This window comes from Oryzias melastigma, linkage group LG14 (assembly GCF_002922805.2).
Source record: "Oryzias melastigma strain HK-1 linkage group LG14, ASM292280v2, whole genome shotgun sequence".
NCBI lineage: Eukaryota > Metazoa > Chordata > Actinopteri > Beloniformes > Adrianichthyidae > Oryzias > Oryzias melastigma.
Window position 1 is genome coordinate 4,195,156 of NC_050525.1, and position 22,475 is coordinate 4,217,630.

A 22,475-nucleotide genomic window follows, 5' to 3' on the forward strand; every position below is an offset into this window, starting at 1 on the left:
AGCGGTAGTAGTTTGTTAACCATTGGTACCATTGGTATGGACCAACCCCACCCCCTTTTCCCTTTCTGTTTCTGAGAGGTGGGACCTTGTGGCACACCTATTTTCTACAACAGAAATAGAATCTTTTTCAAACAGGACTTTTTCATCTAGTCTTGACTCACCATAATTTGAATAAAGAAATACTCGGAAATGCAATTTTGAATGTAACTTTCTTTTTATATGTCCTCCGTCATCAGAAAATGCTACGAAAACACAAATTTCATTGGAGTAGCTCAGTTTTTTTCCTCAACCTAACGAGAAAAAAAAGATATATATATTTTTTTGTTAAGTTTAAACTTAACAAAAATCCCAAATGTGGCATTAACCTCCACATAACCCAGATACATTTCATATGTGATGTTCCCAGCAATCAGCGATGATAAAGCTCCAAGCGGAAGTGACACCAGCGTATAGGAGCAGGCGATGTCTGTGCCATGAGTTCAACCAGGGTCCACCGCTTCACAGAAAATCACATCAACAAAATCACTGAGCAGACACACGTTCACGTATGCACTCCCCCCACGGATCACAAACACGCTCTGCACACCCACATACCCAGGGAAACACTCTCAGTGGTGTTGGCTAATATTTTATTTATAGCAATGCTGTTCATGCAGACATGTTAACCTGTAATTCTGTGGGTTCGCACACGCTGTTCTGCATGGGGCCCTGCCCATCACACACCAAAGAGAACCCCAAATATGTTGATTCTTCTCAAGATTACAGGATCCTGAGATGATAAAATACAGGTAATCTCCATTGTGGTAAAGGTTAACTATCTGAGGTCGCGGTTGGAAAGTTTTCTATAGATTAAAAAGGTTTTTGAGATGAAGAACTGTGAAGGAACTTCACATTGGAAGAAAAAAATGCAACCATATGTCCAACAAGGAGATAAGATTTCGAACTGAGATTTAGGAACGGAGAACTCTTTTAAAGAACAAGTACAAATGTGGATCATACAGATTTTACTTTTTTTATTGCATTTCTGTGGGGTCTTTTTAGGTCAGCATACAGTCTCACTTGGTGGGCTTAGTTTTTCAAAAGGGTAACATTTTCCAACCTCCCCAATCTTTATGTCTGACCAACTTTAAATCACTGAATTCATGCACCACTAAAGAGCCAAAGCCTCAAAAATGAGGGGATCAAAGTGGTCCCTCAGATCACTTTGCCTTTTAACCTCAGACCTGTAAAAGCAAAAATGACGGGTGCCATTTGTTACCTCTTTGGGAAAAGAAATAAAAATAAAATAACAAAACCGGCACCAACTTCCACAATCCGTCACAGTTTCATCAAACTAAGTTCTCGTCAATACTTATACCCCATTTCTTCTATGAACACACTTGGAAATAAGTGAAATCAACCTGGTTTCAAATTACTGTGAAAATATATCTGATAACAATGTAAAAAAACAAAAAATCCAAATTAAAAAAAAATGCGATAAAGCAGCTGGTTTGGTCCTGAGTGCTTTGGCTCTGACATCAGGAGCAGTCCTGGTTCTTAATTATAGATGGGCTGGGTGGCACAGCCCCTCATAAAGCTGCTCCATATGACCACACCAAGGGGGGGAGGGACAGAAAGCACGGACCGACTCCCCATTGCCAAACTCCATCTGGGTATGGAGCTGCTCCCTGACAAGCACTTTTCTGTTGAATGTGTTAGTCTCAACTTTTGAAGGCTCATAGTCCAGGCTGTTCTGTTGAACATGGGAGGCTCTCACTGTCACTTCACCTAGCTGACGATAAGTCTTTAGTTGACCACACTGACTGTATATGAAAACTAAAGCGAGCGTGACGTCACCCACAGAAAATGACTTGCTTGCGCCTCCAACAAAATAAGTAAAATCTGCTTTTTTTTGGTGATATGGATGCTGTCATGTTGGAGCCAGACACCGTCATTAAGCAGTGATTGGTCTGAGGCAACGTTTCTATGGCAACCACTCTCACCAATCAGGAGGGAGCTTGTTAGAAAGTCCACACCCCTATCACTTAAAAGCGGGTTCGGGAGAACCTGTCAATCAAATGTTTTGACGAGTAACAAACAAGAAAACAATTCTGAGTGAAACGTTCTTTGCAAATCCCATCACAGGACGTAGTTCGTTGGATTCAACACCAATTCCACTCAACCACTGCAACCTAACTTCCAGGTCTACTGGAAAATTTTGCAAACCAGTACATTTTTGACAATCAAAAGCAAAACAGCTCTGAGCCATGCTAAAGCTAACAGGTTAACGACTACCCATTCCAGAATCAAAGATGGGCGGGGCTTCTATACTGGAGCTGCAGAGCATGATGATGTGAAACTACTAAACTGATGTGGGACTTATCCAGTTGACCAATCACCAAATTCAACTGTGATAACTCGTTCCAACCTATAGGGGGCAGCACACAGACGGTTTTAGACCATTATTTTTAAAATAATACAAGCTTGTTTTAAATTGTCAAAAATTTGACAGTTTAAAATAAACTACGAACCCTTCTACATTTTTCCAGCACCCCCAAACACTCCCCCCCCCCAATCTGGCTGATCGAGACCAACATCGAACGTCACTTTTTTTTCCACGCTTCTGTGGTCTGAACTATGATGGGAGAAGATAGACTATTTATTGGTTTACTATTAAAAATGCTTTAGTCCTTTTTTTTTTTTAACATAATTTTGCTTTTTAATTTGGCTATATGTGGCTTTCTGGAAAACCATGAATGTTTATGTTAGCCTGTGATTGTTACCCTTTTTTTTGTTAGCCTATAAACTGTCCCCGGCCCCCCATCAGAGAATAAAACAGTTATGTGGCCCTCACAAGTAAAAGTTTGAGGACCCCTGGTTTAGACTATAATTACAAGAATTAAACAAGTTTTTTTTTTTTATTTTCAAAAATGTGACAATGACCAAGACAGCACTTCTAAAGCCCCATTTATAGAGATCAACAGACAAAAAAAAATGATTTAGTGTTTGGTTAATCTTTAACTACAGAATAAATATATTAGGACATGTTAAAAAAATAAAGGTAGCAGAGCTAGAATGGTTATTCCAACAAATAGAATGACTGAGTTCATTGTTCATGCTGCGGCACATCCCTTCAAGGGTCACAACAAATCAGCTTTCATTGTTTTACACATTTGGTTTGCCAAACTTTTTACTCCTGACACAACCCTACATTTATCCGGGCAGGGGACGGGCACAGGGAGACCTGTGCCACCTTGTGGCTATATTGCCTAAAGACCTACACTGGATTCAACTCACTGCACCCCCTAGGAAATGAGCCCTCGTTTCCCATGTGCTGGTCCTGCGTTATTTCTCTATAGAAGTCTATAGGATTTTGGCTTCTTGAAACCAGCGGGTACTTCCTGTTAGGAACACCAGGGGAGAGGGGTTACTCAGTCAATGGCTGCCCCTCAATTAGCATGAATCCAAGTGTTGAGATCTTTTAATACCACAAGGGAATTCAGCACCAGTCATGAGTGAATGATGGACTAAGAGCTAATATACCAATAAGATTTAATAAATGAAACATAAAAGTTTCACTGTGGTTTTTGGGGAGCTCTGGGCTCAACTCCAGCTCTTTGCTCTAATTTCTGATAAATGACAGTTTATATATCCTGTGGTTTATTTTTACAGCTGGGAAAACACTGGAACGATATTAAAAGAGGTTACTTCCCTCAAAACTGTGCATAAACTTTGAGACTGAAGCTTGGCATCAACTGCTTTGGCATTAAATCTGAGGTGAAAATATCCCCATGAACAAACTCACACACTTAAATGGGTTAGAGAGCGCTGAAATATTCAGCACACACATTTTCATTTAGCACTTATAGGAAAAAAAGTAGGATTCATGAAATTGAAGTATAAGGCCATGGAGCTGTGCGCTTATTGGACTTATTCATCAAAAATGACAGAGCGGCGCATGATAATCACATGTATCTCACTGATTATGTTGATGGGCTCCCATTGCAAGCGGGGCGAGGGCTGCAGCTGCAGATCGGGATTGCGGGCGGATAATTCAATCAGGTTTAAGTCGACAGGTCTCTGGAAGCATGTTTATGGGATGACCCAGTGCACTCCTTTGATCTTTTCTGGTGCTTTCGTTGGAGCTTAGGAGTAGGAAAAGGGGGGTTCAAAATGGGGTTTGTGAGCGTGTGCGAGTAGTTTTCGAGGGAGGGTCCTTCAGGGCAACCGGAGAACGCTAAATGGGAGAGTAGAAATGGGGGGGGCGGGGGTTGGCAGGGTGGGAAATCGCAGCCTCGGGGTGCTCTGCAGATTATTCCTGCTCCTCTTTCATGTGAGCCGTTGGGGGCATCTTCCTCAGTTAAACCCCTCCATCACTTATTAAGCACACTGGAACAAAGGTGTTGAACAAGGAGGGAGGAAAAGACAAAGAACATATGAGAGGGGGGTTTGGCGTATACCGTGGTGAGTATAGCTGGGTGTGGCTGGAGTAAAGATGGAAAAAAAACTAATGTTCTATTAGAGAAGGCTGGAAATCGCACAACACAGGATACATACACATCAGGACCTTTGAAATGCTCAAGTAAATCAGTTCACCCACCAGTATTTAGAAATGCTTTTTAAACTAACTTAAATCTGCAAGCAAAGAAAGACTTGTGAATGAAGGTAGACTGATGCAAGAGTAAACACAACGGCAGTCATCCTGCAGGTTCGGCATGACCTACTGCAGACAACTAGGTCGTACTTTGTATGCACGGGAATCTTCACGTCCTGTATTCAATCACTCTGATTTTCAAAATGCAGACCTATGGTACACAGAAGGTGCACGTGCTGTTGCTTCACCGCTGTGGTCTGCTGCTTTTATGCCGCCATTCAAACACTGTCATCTTGAATTTGTAGAGTCAGACGTGACGTGCTAAAGGAGGGTGCTTACTTGGAGCACTGTGCGTTCAGCATGGACTTGATTACTTACTTGTAGTTGAAAAGGTGAAAAAAAAATGATGATGCAAACAGAAATCCCAAATGGTTAAATGAAAAAGCTGGGTCACTTTAAATGTTAAACTTCACCTGAAAGGTAAATCTGTTCTTTTCTTCAGAGCATGAACTTTTTTATGCTTTCATGTTTGATGTGCATACAAACTGCACCATGCTGATGCTGTGATCTCTGCTTGACTGGGTCAACGTTGTGCTTCATCCGAGTGGTATGACCCAATTCCAGTGATGAAAGAGGGGGTGCATCCTCAGAAGAACAAGCAGCTGACCTGCTTGAATAATTTATCTTAAGTGTACACCCACTGCTGACTGGATGCAAGCACCTGGAAGTCTACATATACATGACGTGAGGACGAAGGTGGTCTTAGGAGAGGAAGAAGTGACGATGTTGCATACTAAGATAAGGAACATGCAATTCAAGAAATCCAATAAGCAATGAATATGATGCTTAGATAAAGAACAGAAATAAAATGAGTCAGCTTATGCAGTCACACTGAAACGACTTTGCGTGTTTCTTTGAACATAGTATGGAACAGTGTGGAACAGTCATACAAAGATAGGTCATGCCACAAATTTGTTTGCATTTGACTAATTTGTAAGCAGCTATAAATAAAAGGTATCCTAGTGCAGTTTGATTCCAGGCCTTCTCATATATATCAACAAACCTTTGATCAAGCTATTGGAGAATATGTTTCTCAATAGGATTAGATTAAGAGGCAAAGCTGTGATGTGTAAATAAATGAGAATGCACACGATGGTAAATTAAAACAGCCAACAAGTAGTGAACACTTACTATTTACGCCAGTTTTTCTCAGTGAATATTACTGGCTTGACCAGATATGACGTCATTCAACCTATACTACACACCAGGATAGTCGTGTATGACTTTAAATCTAGTATCGGAGATAGAAGAAAAGATGATGTAGTCAAAGACTATTGTGAAGTTCAGCTGTTTTGAAGTAAATGAAGACCAGTAGTAGTAGTTCACTTTCAGCTTATCCCTTTCAGGGTCGCCACAGCGTAACAGCACCCACTGTTTTGCATCAGTGATTTGGCAGAGTTTTTACGCCGGATTCCCTTCCTGACACAACCCTGTACTTGAGGGGCACAGGGACCCAGTTAGGCACCAGCGTCAAGGGTCTTGCCTAAGGACCCAATCTGGGTGGGGATCAGTGGACAACCCTGGGAATCGAACCCAAGGCTCCTTCCTGCGTGTCAGCCCTTCACCTAGCCCACTGAGCCACCCAGCCACTATTGAAGTAAATGAAGACCAAGATCACTAAAGCCTTGTTTCCACTGAGCGGTTCGGTCCGATATTTTGAGCGTTTCCATTGATAATTGAAACCATTAACTAGTTCCGACCTGTGCCTCTTGAGGGCCCCATCCGTAAGTCCATAGAAAAATAGAACGGGATGGTTGGGTATGGCCACCTGTTGATTTTCAGAAAGTGATGACGACATTAGAAAGCACAAATATGGCGCTAAGCTAGCAATTTCGTTTCCTCTTTACTGCAGTATTCTTCTTAGCCGTCCGACTATCTTCTTTCAAACAACATGAAATTCAAGTTATATATGATATATCAGAAGGAAAGCTAGAAAAAGACGAACTGCTGGATGACCTCCATTGTTGTTGCTTTTCTAGTCGTCGCACTACAATGACACGCTAGTGGGCTACACCACACATGCGCCGTGAAAACAAACCACTCATTGGGAGCGAGGCTAAAGTGAGTAGAAATGCTCGCTAGAATTAATTGGACCATAACGTACCACTCCTTACCGTACAAGACTGCTCAGTGGAAACAAGGCTTGAATGGTTACCAAGTCAACTTTAGATACTATACTTTTGAGAAACGTTTCTCTAAAAAGAAAATATTATTGTATCAAAATTCATGAAATTTTATGCTTTTGGTGAATTACTTAAAATGTGATCATAATTTGTTGGTCAATCAGTTAAGTCTTCAAAAGAATACACCTAAGACAGCTTGGCCTATTTGGAATGGTCTGAACAAAAGAGGACTGAATGTCTGTTTCGAACTATTAGTTCACTGAATGAAGAAAAGTATATATATATATATATAATTTTAAAAAGTAATCTACTTTTTGGACCACAAGATTCATTAGGGGAAAAAAAAGCAGATAAGTCAAACTTTGTTCAACTCATTCACAAACAGTTGAAGCACAGTAGGCATCATTCTGCCAGGCTCCTGATTATAGTAGCTGTAATGCTTCGACGAACCATCAAGGGGTTTGCCTTTTTAGTTTACTAACATTATACTAATATGCTTTGACAGATTTTGGAATGTTGTGTATCAAAAATCAATTGGAGATCAATAAGCACAGCCAGAATTTAAGCATAGGATGGGTCGGATTATAAGGTTGATTTCTTATGGCACAGGCTGTCTTCTTATGAAAAGAAGTAAAAAATTCTTCTTCTGTCAAAAATGTAATATTTAAAAATGAGAAAAAATATTTTTATGTTTATTCATTTATATTATTTATATCAAAACAGTAAAAATAACATAATACAATTCATTGCCTTATTTTTCTAAAGGGTGAAGTAAGACTTTATAACTCCTGCTAGGATGTAGTTAGTCAGAAATGGACCTAAAAGGCTCTTTAAGTGTTGAAGGTTGCAGTACTGAATACATTTAACACCAGGACTGTGTCTTCAACCGTCTCAGGTGGAACTGGTTCCTTCTAGTACTTGCATTATAAAGACCAAAATCAAATATTTATCTCTCACTTCATGCAGATATATCATCATCTATAGTCTCATCTTGCACATTTATTAAAATTTCAGTAAACGCTAACAAGGAACATCAATTCTGATTAAGTCCCTGGTTGCAATTGACCTAATTTGTTATGAATTTAAGATGAGGTGGTACAATCCCCATCAACTATCAGCTTTACAAGCTCTGATGGTTTTCTGTTTGAGAAAAACTGGGTCAGCTATTCTGTCAGGAAAACATCCATCTACCTCTCCCGCCCCCAACAGTTTCCTCTTTGGAGCAACCAGTGACAAGAAAACCAGAAATAACTTCACATTTAATTAAACCGCAGATCACAAGGAAAAACGATCACTTAATCAATAAAGGATTGATTCCTGGTTGATTTTTTTTTCAGGGTGAACCTAAGGAATTTAAATTATAATATAAGATCACTTTTTTTCTTTGTAATGAATGAGAGCAAGGAGCCAAAGAAGGATTATGGAGGAAGGATGGATTCAGTTTAAATAGATCGGCTTTTTTCACACTGACAACCCAACAAACGAAAAAACAAGGCCTCAGGTTGTACTGATGGAAGAAGGAGACAACGCAAGTAAGACGAGATGCAATCAACCCAAGCAACTCCTACACGGCTGTCAGAACATAAACACACTACAGTCCACGTCCCTCTAACGGCTACAGGATTATACAACTCACATTACATAATTCAAACAATTTGTGACTGTGTGAAACAAACTTTTAAGGTGCCCTCGCTCACAAACGCCCCCTCATCCCTTTGAGAGCAGGGATAGTTAGGGGAACAGGTGAGCACTCGAGCCAGCGCCCCCGCCAGATTAATGTCTTTCATGATCCTGCCAGGGAGACTTTCTAAAAAGCACGCTGCTGGCTCTGTGCACGACACGCTGGTTACGCAACAGGCCGCTTTAAGAAGCGATGCAAAGAGCACACATCCTCTGAGAAACTCAAAGAGCTGCAGATAACGGTGCTGAGGCTCAAGGTCTTCAAAGTGGCTCAATTCAGCTGTTATCACAGCCTAGTGACGTGGCTGCTTTCTGGATTGTGTGCAATTAAAGGTGGTAGTTTTGAGCCAAACATTTAAAACATATGAACTGTTGAACACTGTTATTTTGGTATTTGAGTTTTTATTAAATTTGGCTCAAAAGCTAAAAACCTTCTATGCCTGAGGGACTAGAAATGCCTCCTCGACATGTAAACATCATAATAACATCAAGAAAACACTCACAGGTTACATAAACTGAGAAAAAAAAACTTGTAAATACACATTATTTAATTACAAAAATTCATTTGCAGAGTTTGGAAACGATCCAAGCAACAAGTGAATCACCTGTTGTTTTCAGGACTCACGAGCAGGTGCCTAATTTTTTTTTTTTTTTTTAGCTGAGTGATGAAAACATCAGCACAAAAGCAACTAAAGTCTGCACAGTCCTACCAGGAAACGGGGAGTATCCCTCCCTCGCCTTGGGACAGGAAGTCATAAAGCAGGATCAAACGTCTGGCACAGCTCCGTCCTGCAATACGAACTGTGTAATGTCGTGGGAGTCTGTGGGCTGCGCAAGTCAAAACAATTACGGCGGCCAGTTGTGAAAACGTGATGCATCTGTTAGCCGTCAGTTTGTAGCTCAAAGCCAACATTTGCGATCATTAGTTTAGTTGTCTGCTGAGGCATAAAAAGCCAAGTTTCTCTTTACATTAACAAGGACAAGAGCTTCTGCTGAACTGAGGAACAGAAAAGGACAAAACAACACAGATTTCTATAAAAAATTACAATGTTCAACTTTCTAAACGTTTTGTTTGGGACAGAACACAGATCCAAACTGGATTTACAAACCAACAATGTATTAAAGTGAATTAACTTATCCAAACAGTACAGTTTAAGGTCAAAGGTAGCATAAGTCCACAGGCTTAACCCATGATTTTAGGCCAGTGGATTCCAAAAAGCCTGGGAAGAATACTAATCATCAGTGTATTTTTCTCAGCCCACAGATTTCCTGCTCTGTTTTTTCCCCGTCTTGAAGGTCTATCCTGGATGTGTGCCTAGAACCAGGGGCAGATCACTGTAGGAGTCACAAATGCTCTCTAAAGCAAAAAGGGAAGTTTAGAAATAACAACTGAAGATAATAAACCACATCAAGCCAAAGCATTGTAACACCTTTTATGAGCACACTCTTGTTACCCGTTGATCGAGGCACAATAAACACACATCTGGGTTTTTATTGAGGAACAAGGACTGAAGGTACTGCAACAAAAACCTAAGGAATGAATATTTGCAGCCACTTCGAGGCACACCTGCTGTTGTTGGCGGACAGCAGGGATGAAGCTCATTCCTCAAGAATCACTGGAACTTCAACAGGACATCAGAGAACAATAAAACAAGTCTGATTGGAAAGCACGATGGACAGTATCTACTTGGATCGCAGCCATGGCGTGCTGCCCATTTGCTGTTACTCCAGTCTTACTACAACATGAACGTAAAAAAAAAACAGGTTCTTGGATTAGAAATGAAGGGAAACATTTAATGAAAGAAAAAAAAATCAACACAGACATGGACATTTGTTCAATTCAGTTTGCCAAGCCCTCTTTTTCCATAACCAGAAATACTGTAACCCTTTAACATCGGAACTGTTGCTGTCGACATCTAAATTACACACATTCTTTTGCATACCTTAAATTTTTGACGGTTTACATGGTCACCGCAAATGTATTTCAGTGCAAAGCTGCTTTTCTCCGCTTCAGAACCTGCTGGTATTACGTTAACCGCATAAAGGCTGCCGACAAATCGGTTAAAAGAAAAAGAAGAGACAAATATTGTATCTCTTCAAATAACTGGAGGTGGGTTTAAAAAGGGACACATTTCTTTTCGAAAAGCATAACTTTGCACAAAAAAAAAACAATGTTATCCCTCACTATACTGGAGTTCATCTTTTGCAGTCTCACTGTTTTGCAGATTGTTTTAGTGCAACTGCATGCTGTTGTTTTTACAGTCCACTGTGTCCTGCATCCCGATTGGCTAAACCATTGCTGATCAATCTCCTCCATGCCATGTCTTCTGCCCTGATTGCAGAATGTATTCAGCTTGCAAAATTCCCACACACTTTTGACTGCAAGAATATATATTTTTAAGTCTAATGCTGTACTGGACTATTTTTAAATGATAACATTTGAAACAAGAAAGAATGTTAATGTGTGTCTGAGAGAAGTGTATAAAGTGTGTAGGTGAGGGGTTATACAGCCTTAAAAAATCTTTAATAATTGTAAAAATTTCAGCTATTATGAGCTATTTCCAGTATGTAACTCCCGTAATAAACGAACGCTTTATTTAAAATTTTTGACAAATGCAAAATACAGTGTTAAATTAATCTTTTCAGTCATTTAGATTTAATTAGAGCTCAAATAAATATCATAAAGGGCATGCTTTTTTATGGCTGCTAAGAGGACAAAACTCTCACTTTATTTTTTTCTCACTTTACAAACTCTGGTCATTAATATTGGCAAACTTATTTTTGGTCATGATGTCATATCTAGTTTATATAAGTCTATGAGCTTTGCCCGAACCACTTGGGGTACATAAAGAGAAAGGAAATCAAGACAACCTTTCCTAAAGCAATAAAAATCTGCCAAAATGTATACTTTAAACAACAGATGAGGCATTTATTTGAAATAACAAATATCTCAAATGTTGAATTTTCAAATGGGACCTGCAAATCTGATGTTCTCCATAAAATTTGTTGAAGAAAGCAGATCTTGCGCCGGCTGCAGAAAGGATAAAGCATTCTTCTAAATGGAGCGTAGAACCCCAGTGGCAGAAACAGACTCCAGTGAATGCTGTGCTGACAACATCTCAGCTACAGCACAATCATCAAATCTAAACACCCAAGGAGAGCATTTCATCACACTTTGAGTACAACTGCCATCACCAGCTTCTCCAGCGTAATGTGGTTTTTGACATCAAGTCAACAGAAAGTGTCAGCCACTGTTTGATTTTCATCACACAATCACACAGCAGGAACAAACCTGGACTTCTGACTGACCACTTTCAAGCCAGAACTGACCGTCCAACCAGCACGCAGTGTGTCCCTGCTAGAACAGGAGGGACACACTGCGACCTCTTACCACATAGAAGAGGAAAAGGGAGAACATATTCCAGTACAATCAGACGATGAAGAAAGAGCAGAGCTGCCTCAGGAGACCATTATGTCAATGCTAATCTGTTCTAGTCAATGTAGTTTTCACCATCTGACTCCTCATATTTTCTACAGTTAACTTCAAGTTCCACTGAGGTCACCTAAGTACCCAAACCAATCAACTTTTGATCTATTGTAAAAGTGTTCCAATGTTGTTTTTAGCCAAAATAAAAAAAAAAACTGTGCCATCTTCTAGAACATATTTCTGAAAAGCAGTAGGGGATGGTTAGAAATTCATCCAGGACCCTGGCTCCTTGACCACACAGGGTTCTAACAGACATGCAGCCAAGACAGCTTCACCGGGAAACAGCCTCTCGCGGTGAGCTGGCAGGCTGAACTGAGCAAGAATCCAGCCCTGTGACACTGAAACTGGTACTGTGACGAGAGGGATGAGATAAATCCCTTCCCCCAGAGTCATCTGTTGTCAATAATTTCCCTTTGAGGAGATGAGTGGGGGTATGTGTGTGTGTGTGAATGAGGTTTCCAAGTCACAAAGAAGAAAAAGTAGCATGAACCAGAATAACATTCTTTCATGTCCCTGGCTGTGGGTTCTAGAAAAATGCTCTCCGTCCGTATCAAACCAGACTCAACCGAAGGATTTATCTCCGCCAACTTATCCTGGTCCAGTCTTGGACAGCAAGGACTGTATTGCTTTTGCAATTCTTCTCTTTTCTTACTGTGCTTTGGAGAAAAAACTCACCAAAATCCAAAAAGATTTTCCAAAGAAAGTTTGAAAAACTATTGTGGGATGGCCACAGTACCTACAGCTTAGAATGACAATTTGTGGCAAAGTGTGAAATTTTTGGACAATATGGAAGAGAAAATTTGTGTTAAAGTGATTTTTCACAAACACCATCAAGATGAGTTTTGTTAACCTTTGACCTCAAGAAGAGGCCGCCATCTTGAAATAAAAAAAAAGTCAACTCCTAATAGGGATTGCGATGCATCACCTCCTAATAACTCCCCGAGCTTCATTGGGAAGCTACTAGGTAAAAAATGTTGGAAATAAAGCAGATTTTGAATGGCGTTAGCTTGTACATTTTGACCAACATATTGTGAAAATTTTAAAAATGAATCCTTGGCTCAAGCTGAATGAAACAATATGACATATGATACGAACATTATTAGGAATCTGGGCGTGGTTAACAAAACACTAAGAAAATGCTAAGAAAATCCCAAAATATATTTTTGCTGATTCAGCAAAAAAAATTGATAGATCTTTTCGTTACCCCCAGTTGACCAAGAAAGAGAATGGTTGCTATGGAGCTAAAACCAACTTAAAAGGCATAATTTTGGAAAAAGGTTTTTTGTTTTTTTATGATTTCGTCATGTGCAGCTCTAACCAGGGTGGCAGAGGGTGGAAAGTAAGGCGCGTGTGAGGGCGGGGGGTTGGGTAGCACCTGCGAGCCATACAAAACCGCACTCAGCTTTAATCTGTTTTAAATCTGGAAAAGAACAACACATTTTAAACTGAGTTGAGGGGGATACTCAAATGTTTTCAAACAACTGATCCTGACTGAAGTTCTCGTGGATGTACAAACTTCTCATTTCAACCTAACATAAAAGAGGCAGCTCAAAGTTCAAGCGTCAAAACCCCTCTTTCAAGCTGTTACCGATTATTCCTGAACTCCGACTCTTCCGTTAGACAAAAGGGTGGCATGAGTGTGCGGAGACATTCCTGCCGTTCTCCCTCAGGAGAGCGCTTGGTTTGTCAGGCTGTGATGAGATCCTTTGTTCTCTCTTTAACTTCCAGCATCAGATAATTGGCCACCATCTGGGGCTCTCATTCCCTTTGTCTTCCTTCCTCCTCCTCTTTATTTGTTCCCCCTGTACTGCATGTGGGCTACATATGGATGCGCATTGTAGGAAGTCGTACATCTGCTGACCATCCTTTATTCTTTCCTGAAATATTATGTAATGCAATAATGAGGACTGAATAATGAAGTGGAATTCTCTTTGACATCTCAGAGATTTGTTGCGCTGGATTTTTTTAAAGGATAATTGTGAGTGGGAAATGGGGTGGAAGGACAGAAGGTCTTAGAGAGGTCGTATCACCTTAAAAATTACTTGTCTTTAGACTTTAGACACTCAGTTTTTTTCTTTTACATTTTTTTGCATACAGTAAAAAAGCATAAACTGGCACAAAATAAATATTTATAGGAGCTTTTTTTTATAAGGCTCTGAAAATGTAATGTTAACCATCAGAAAAAAAGGGAAAAATGAAATATTTTTTTAAGCTCATTCAAATAAACAAACAAAAAAAAAAAAACTTACCTAAACATGTTGCTTTTTTTTCCACTGTTAACATTTAAATATTACCATTATTTTACCTCTGGGGTTTCAATCTTTGCTCAAAGTCATTACTATCATTCAAAATATCATCTCTTCCTTCCTGCAAAACCATGTGTGTAATGATAATGCTTTTTTAAAATTTTATCTGATCAATACAAGATTAGTCTTAAAACTCATTTTGAGCACAACCATGGTGAGTTAGAGCATCACCCCCCAGTGATCACCCTGACTAAAAGGATTAAAAAAATGGTTGATAAAATAATATTTCTAACAATTTTAGGGAGAAGAATAGATTAAAAAAAGTAAAATTTGACTAAGAAAATGCTGATTTCTCAAAAGTTTATTTGATCAGCTAGTCTTGTCGGGCCAAAGATTTTTCTTCATCTGAGCACATAAATTAATAAATGTGAATTTTCATGTTTGAATGATCTAGACGTGAATGTGGTTATCCAGGGCACGCACCCCTATAGTGAGACTTAGCAATTTAAGTTGGGGGAAAAAACTCTCTCTGCAAAGGCAATGACAGAAAAGGCTCTTTAAGTCTACAAGTGAAAAAATAATCATCCATCAAAGCGCTGCTATCAGCTTCACTGATCAGGATGAGTCTGATGAGGAAGTCAGCTTAATTGGGACTCCTCATCAATAAAAAAGCCCATATGTTCAATTGTACAGAGGAAGAAAAATGAGAGTCATTAAAAACCATCCTTTAAACACATGCAGAAAGCACAAAAAGACTAAATTAGCTGGATTAGGAGTCAAGAAAAACTATGTGGACTAAGCACAACGTTGCCTGCTTGAGAAAAAAAATCCTTAGACAAAAACAAACTCACACCTGCCCAGACCAGAGGATAATAAACACCAGGTAATACACTGTAGTGGGCCAAAGTTATTAATATCATTTACAATATATTACCCCATCACCCAGTTGTATTTGTGAGGGAGTGTGTGGTTTGTCCCGAGGGCAGCTAAACCCACTGAGCACGGCCCCATCTGTTGTGTTGTTGACAGCTGTGCGATTGTGTGTGTGTGTGGAGCCACAGGGGGTGTGTATGTGGAAGAATGACTGATCACTGCACAAAATGACAGGCAGCAGGAACAAAATAGATGACACCACATATTCCTGAAAAATGTATAAGAAACATACGCACAGAAAATCAGACAAACGTAAGCCCGTGTAAGTAAAAGTGTAAATACTGATCAATGATCATGTGTTGACCACCATGCACAACAAAGAAGGAAGAAACAAGAAAGAAACTAAATTTGCCTCTGAGTCGTAGGCGGGGACATTGGCGGATAGTAAGCCCTCTTACTACCCACTTCCCATCGTCAATCTGTGGTGAAATGCGACCCAACCTCCCCTTCCCGTTACGGAGAGCTCTTTATTTTGGAGAGCTGAGAGTGCTATGCTCTACCTCTGAGAAGGACCTGGCTGCAGACAAGATGGCGCACGACATCATCAGCTGGAAGCAGAATTTCAGCAACTTACCCAAACCCTAACCCTAGTTGTAACTCTAGCCCAAAACTTTAAAGAACAGTAAAGCTTAAAAAGGGAAAAAATGTATCTAATCAAATTTTTCGAGTGACATGGAAGACATCTGGTCCGGATCTTTTCTAGATGCCTTCCTGTGGAGGTGTTCAAGGGCATGTCGTAATGGACATAGGCCCTAGGGGAGACCCTGGACACGCCCCAGGGTTCCCCCCAGAGGAGCTGGAGGAAGTGACATGATAAGGGGAAGTCTGGGCAATTTTGCTTAGAAGATGGATGGGTGCATAGACAGACATGTTCTGGTTCCAGACATTGATGTCTATAGCCAGATCCTCGGACCATACTGCCACTCACAACCCCAACCTGATATAACTGGTGCAACAGGATTGGCAAGCAAAACTGGAGCTATCCGGCCGTACAGTTTAGAGCCAGATGGGGAAAACAAAGAAGTACAAGGATCTATTTGTTTACAAGTAGATGCAACAGAATGGAGCAGAGCAAAGAGCTTGTGGCCAGACCAGCGTCTTTTCTACATCACAAATACATACTTTTTCAAATAGCATTCCTGTAAAGCAGGGAGCTTGTGGCTTGCTGTAGTTCCAACTGACTTTTTACATTTGTTCCTGATTCACAACAATCTGAATAAAGAAATACTCAAAAATGCCACAGGAAAATATTAAAAACACAATTTTCCTTTTAGCAAGTCTTTTAAATAATCTAGAAAAGGTTTTAAAGCATCAAGAAGTAGGACTATCTTAAATATTTTTTAACACTTTTAGTTATTTAAAAATATATCTGGGTTAACCTTAAACAAAACATGAATAACAACATAAAAAAAGATATTTTAAGTGTCAAAAAAGATCAACTCAGCCTTGCAGGTTGTTTTCTTTTGATTTAATAAAGAGATGGTTTGCTATTAACCCCAACAGTTTGCATTTTCACCCATAAATCCTTCACATCCTATGTAAATGCAGCTTTTACAACCCGTAAAACCATCTCAGCTTTTGAAGGGGGTTTAGAGTGCAAGTAGACGCCCAAACTTTACAATCCCTCTGCACCCACAATGTTTCATTTCAGTGATGACACGCTAATACGAGCCTTTCAGTAAACGGCAAACAACTCCAACGCTCCCTTTTGCCTGCTTTGTCTTTGCTGCTCAACTTTTCTGGATCTCATCATCTGTGGGAGGTCGCTCGCTGATCTCAGGTTTCTGCTCTCTGAGGCTGGAAACAATATTGCAAATACTCAACCCCAAACACCCATCAATAAAAACAACCCCAAGCATTGAGAACGCCTAACAGATGGTGTGATTGAAAGAGAGGTGGTGTCAGTACTGGGTACATCTGTCTGTTGGAGAAATGACAGGGTTTTGGGAGAAATAAGATTAAAATGAAACATGAACTGTAGTGACATAAAAAGCACCAGGGAAGATACTGAGCAGAACATGCAGTGTCGAGACTAAAAATACACACAGAGGAGAACATTCAGATCGACTCGGAGCGGAGCAGGCCTTCAGAGTCTCCACACTATGGATCCTAATGACAAGCAGCCGCTTCTGCTCCTCTGTCTGCAGAGTGGGTTTGATGGAGCCAATCTTTTCCATCAACTTTCTAAAGCATTTCAGAGCTGACGGTGGATCTGACTCTGTCCACCACAGAGAAGAAAAGCTTTGGGACCAGAAGCAGGAGAGGTTTGGTTGGGGTGACCAGAGGATGACTAAAACTGGGTGATGTGATGAATTTGTGCTGTTGGTGGTAACCTAAACAGTTACATAACCTCCTCGCTAATGCATGATACAGTCGGCACATAAAGGTCGCCTGGGAGAACTCGCATCCCATCGGTGCAGACTTTGCTCTTTTCTCTCACCATCAGTTCAGAATGTGCATTCTGATGAAAATACTGTTTTTAACATCTTCTTGTGGCATTTTTCTAATGATGGACGATGTAATTAGAAAAGTTAAGCTCAAAATTGAATTTCTGAGTATTTCTTTAGTCAAATAGTTGAGAAATTTAGGAACAGATAAAAAAAAAACTGTTTAAAGCGAGCCACAAGCTTCCTGCTCCATTCTCTCAGTAACAGGGAGGGGAAGAGGGGGTGGGGTTGCTCTGTGCCAGAGGTCCCGCCCACAACTCTAAGGGGTATTTCCAATGAGCTACTGCTGCTCTTGAGAGACTATGTCAACAACACAGATTTTTTTTTTTTTTACATTTTGACAAAAAAAAAGCAAAATTATAAATATAAGACGCTTTAAAAAAAAGTTTTGGTTCGGTTGGAAAGATTAAGGAAGGGAGCCTTGACAGACTGGAAAAAAACAAGGATCTTAGTTATGAAACTAAATTTTTGTGCTTTTCTTTCAGGATTCTCAGCAATGTTAGCTTCGCTTCACTTGTGTCTTCTGCTGTTTTCACATGCTACAAAAATTGAATCTTACGAGAGTAAAAGGAGTCTTTTTTCAATAAAAATTGTCTTATCAAGAAAGCTTTTCAATATTAAAACAATGGTTGGTCCAAATTCCTTCATTACTAACTACACAGTGCATTTTGTAGAGCTGTCTGAATCTAAAATTCCAAAATCCAGTGTCCTGGAAATGCTACCTAGGTTGGCAAATATAGACCACAATGCATTGCCTTTGAATGATTTTTCATGTAAAAAAAAATGAGTAATTTAATTTACTTTTTATAAACCATCCAATTCATTATCAGAACACAGTGGATTCATAATGAGTCTTCCGAATATGTTCACATTTATTAGGTCTTTACTTTTGGCAATTTGTGATGTCATATTTTCCATTTAAAACAAAAAAAGTAGAGAGCATGGTGTTCAAATTGCTTTTAAAACCCTGGACACTAAATAATCCCTTTAGTTAGGGAATCGAGAGAGAATTTGTACACAGCCCATGTGTGAGTGATTGGAACTTTTTTTTTTAAATAAGAATTCATGGTAAGACAATTTTTCTTTAACTTTTTCAAACTTATTTAAATGTATTTTTCAAATTTTACAAGTTTTATACTTATTTCTAAGAGGCCTGGTTTTCCAGTGCAGAAAAAAAGCCAAGTGCAGCCTCACTGCCCATGACAGTAAAATCACAGATGACAGAGAAGGACAACTTTCTCATCAGCAACAGAGTCAAATCTGAAAAAAAAAAGAAAACTTTCAGCCCAAAATGCCCATTTACGGTCAGTCAGTGTTCCACGAGCTTGTTAAATAAATCAGAGGGTCTCTGGAGGGGAAAGCAAAACACTGAAGGATCTTTCTAAACTCAGCTCCACCAGCAAAGCAAACAGCTCACGTCCCAGCATTAGGTTAGCAAGACGCCGAGGTTCCTGCGTCCATACTGTACGAGATAAGTCTGTGCTGTTCACTTAAGAGGTGCAGGCAAACAAAAACAAGCTCCTTATCCAGGATTTCATCCCACCTAGAACCCTTCTGGTTAAAGGATGAAGTGTTCTTGCATTTACAGATTTTTATCAAATATTTAATTTTAGAATAAAATGAGGAGACAACATTTAACCCAAAGTGACAGAAATCCAGATCTGCATCTATGTGTTGTAGCAGCTGAGCTTCAGCGGTTTCTGCTTCCACCCCCCCCCCCTGTGAGACTCTCACAGTGCATGCCATTGTCCACTTTTCTCTTCGAGCCAAAAACGATGTGGCCGATTTGTTTTCTCCAACTTTTTTTTTTTTGTGCCTTTTTCTGTCTGGAAGCGGATGTTCCCAGGAGCAGCTCTGTTTGACTCATTCGTCAATGATGATCAATACTGACCTTGTCTGTCAAACTGTGTAAAGATGAGGTGGCTCCCTTCAATCAGTCACAGGGAACTCCAGCGACTGAGCAGTTAGGGCAGAAACAACTGCTTGGGCTCAATTTTATCCCATATTTCTGTTTAAGACATGCCTCCACACAATAAACACACATCTATACGGTTTTTGTATTTTTTCTGGGACATACGGAAACAAGCACCAATGTCAGATGAAGGTAACAGCACGAATATGATATGTTTGACACCTTAAAAGCTAAAAACTGTCACACCTTCAACACTTCGGTTGAGAGTGGGATCCACACGCACCAAAACGAATGAGAGTCTGATAAACTTTCTTTCTGTTTGGAAGGAATCAAACACAACCCAGAACCACACAAATCATCTGACTGAATAACACAACCAGCGGAAACATGTCATGGGTGTTATTTTTCCATTCAAAGGCACATTTGAAAGATATAAAGCAAAAAAGAAAAGTACATCTGAGATAAAATGCCAGAAATCTGAGATGTTTTTGAGATGAATCCTTCCCTTTCAAATGCAACAGTACGGGGTTATTCGCTTTTGTGCAACAACAGTTCTCAGGGAAACTTCTTTAACCGTCAACTTCAAATGTTCCCTCTGCAAGAGTCACGACAAATCTTGAAACATTTTCACTGGTATGTCTTTCTTTAAGTAAAATAAAAAGGTAGATTTATTTATAACCAGCTGGAAGCAGGCCTGTGGCGCTGACACATGCTCCTCCAGTTCAACCGAGACAATAAATGAGGATAAAAGCACTTTAGATCACCAGAGTTGACCATAAAGTGAAGCTCTATCACAGGCCGCAGGGACGATTAAACCCTCACCACAGCACTTGGAATGAATTACAGGAAAAAGACAGGAGTCAAGCGTCACTTCACTAAACTCATTTCCGAAAGCAGAAACAGAAAATCTCAATGGACTCTTATGTTGACGCTCAACGATGCTGCTAAACGGGAAGAAGAGTCGGATAAAATCTCTTCTACCACACCACCCAATGTGCCAACAAACTGTCCAAAAACATGAAATGAAACGTGAATGGAGAAAATGGTTCCTACCTGGACTTGGCCTTTGCCCATGATCTTGTCCACGATCTCATTGTCGTCCTTGTTGAGCATGCTTTTGTCGTAACACTTCTCGTAGCAGAGGATTCTCAGGTACTGGGAGCCCTCCAGTTCAATCTCAAACTCCTGTGCAATAACACAAAGGCAGTGAGTGAAGATGTTTGCATGGTTGCAGCCTTAAACGCTGCTCAGCACAAAGGCGAGGGGCAGGGGACTGACCTCGTTCCACAAAGGCTCGGTGGTGTCTCTGAAGACTCGGGTCTTGGCTTTGCTGACAAAGTAGCCGAAAGAGTCCACTTCCAGAGTGCAATATAAATCTGAAAGAAAGCCAAGGAGACAGAACGATCAGACAAAGGTTTGTAAAAAAGCTGCAGAGCAAAAAGAAAAAAACTAACTAAAATCCATCTTCAGGTCTCACCCTTGATTTATAAATGACAAGATAAAAAATGCGGCAACACTTTATAATAAGATTACATAACAAGCTTTATTAACGCATTAACAAACATGATTACTGTGTTTACAGGGTGATAGTAAGGCATTTATTAGCATAATAAGCCAAATAAGGTTCATTAAAATACTTAGTGAGATCTACTAATATCTAAAGGACCATTGTCTACAAAGGCAATATTAATAAACTATTTACAACCTTAACAAATGAATGAATTATCAACATTATATTGTTATATTATAGTGTTTTCCAGGACCTCATCTAAAATGTTGCCAATAATGCTTTGTGAGAATAAACGGAGTGCAATTCTCACATAAAGGTTGAAAGGCTGTGCAGTCGTCTCCCCTCTTATCTAAGAGATGTTGGTACATCCCTCCACTTTAAATGTCATGGTAAGGTCATGTGTAAAATTAAACTTATTTAAAGATGTAAACTAGGAAAAGAGATTTCTTTCTCCAATTAAGAATGATTTTTAACTTTAGCAGCATTTGTTCAATGTTACTCTGCCTTCTTTCTATGATGGATTTCCTTGTGGAAAGCATTTTGTAGGACTGTAAAGTTGATTAACAGACTGCACCAGTGCTCTGTCTTTTACATTATGCATGAAACTTGATTACAGGATGAACGTTGATGAGCTCCAGGTTTACAAATGACAACAACTCCTGAACTCAAAGTAATTCTGGATTTACAGGGTTTTTTAACACACATTAGTGCTCTTTGAAACAGCACTCAGACTGTTTGTACTTCAGGTGCTCTCTTATTTCTCCAGTCTGGCCTCTTTAGCTCTTTTAAAAGACTAAGATTAGAACTGGGACTCATCCCAAGTTTCTGTGTCATAAATCTGCACCAAAATGTAAACATAAACATTTTTAAAAGTGCTTGTAATAAAAGAAAATAAAGACAAATTGGGAAAAGAACATTCGTACCAGGGGGAGCTAGTCCCCTCTGGTAGCGGCAGAGTAACAAATGTGCTCTTCAAAAATGAAAAAGGTTGCATTCCGCCGCCCTGACACCGGCCTTCAATTTGTCAGAACGTGGTAGTGCGTTCTGACGGACATCAATCTCCTGCCTGTGTACACAAGCAGCACCACAGGCCCTCCTCCGCTCTCAACATCCTCATTCCAGAGCTGTCGCTCCGCTGGGATCGACTCGCTCTCGCCTCTACCAAAGAGCAATTACATCTGCTAATGTCCTGCTGAAGCTGCTGCTGTCTGTGAAGAGTCCTGCAACCTGGTCCCAAAGGGTTACCTTCTCCTGACGGTTTGATGGATGGCTGTGCGGTTTGACCTCTCACCTGGACAGTTGCCAGACGATGGGGTGGGGGGGGTTGAGGGATGCCTTTTACTGACAAACTCACACTTACAAGTAAACCAACCAACTGCTGGGTGAGCTCCATAAAAGTGACAGGACTTTACAGTATCCCGGAGCGGCTCTCCATCTGGTTCTGTTTCGGAATTGTTTGTTGTCTTAGCATCCTGAAAGGTTCTGGCACAATTACTCCCAATGA

The 22,475-nt window shown here is 40.1% G+C and overlaps 1 protein-coding gene across 5 annotated transcripts in view; it reads right to left on the minus strand.

Moving 5' to 3' along the window:
- abr (ABR activator of RhoGEF and GTPase) overlaps positions 1 to 22,475 on the minus strand; it is a 118,547-nt gene that overhangs the window by 16,208 nt on the left and 79,864 nt on the right. For all 5 annotated transcript variants that reach the window (XM_024265736.1, XM_024265737.2, XM_024265738.1 and 2 more), the window contains 2 exons: positions 20,740 to 20,837; positions 20,515 to 20,646 (listed from right to left, as the gene is read on the minus strand). In XM_024265736.1, the coding sequence (XP_024121504.1) occupies positions 20,515 to 20,646; positions 20,740 to 20,837 (230 nt within the window). The remainder of the gene's footprint in view (positions 1 to 20,514; positions 20,647 to 20,739; positions 20,838 to 22,475) is intronic.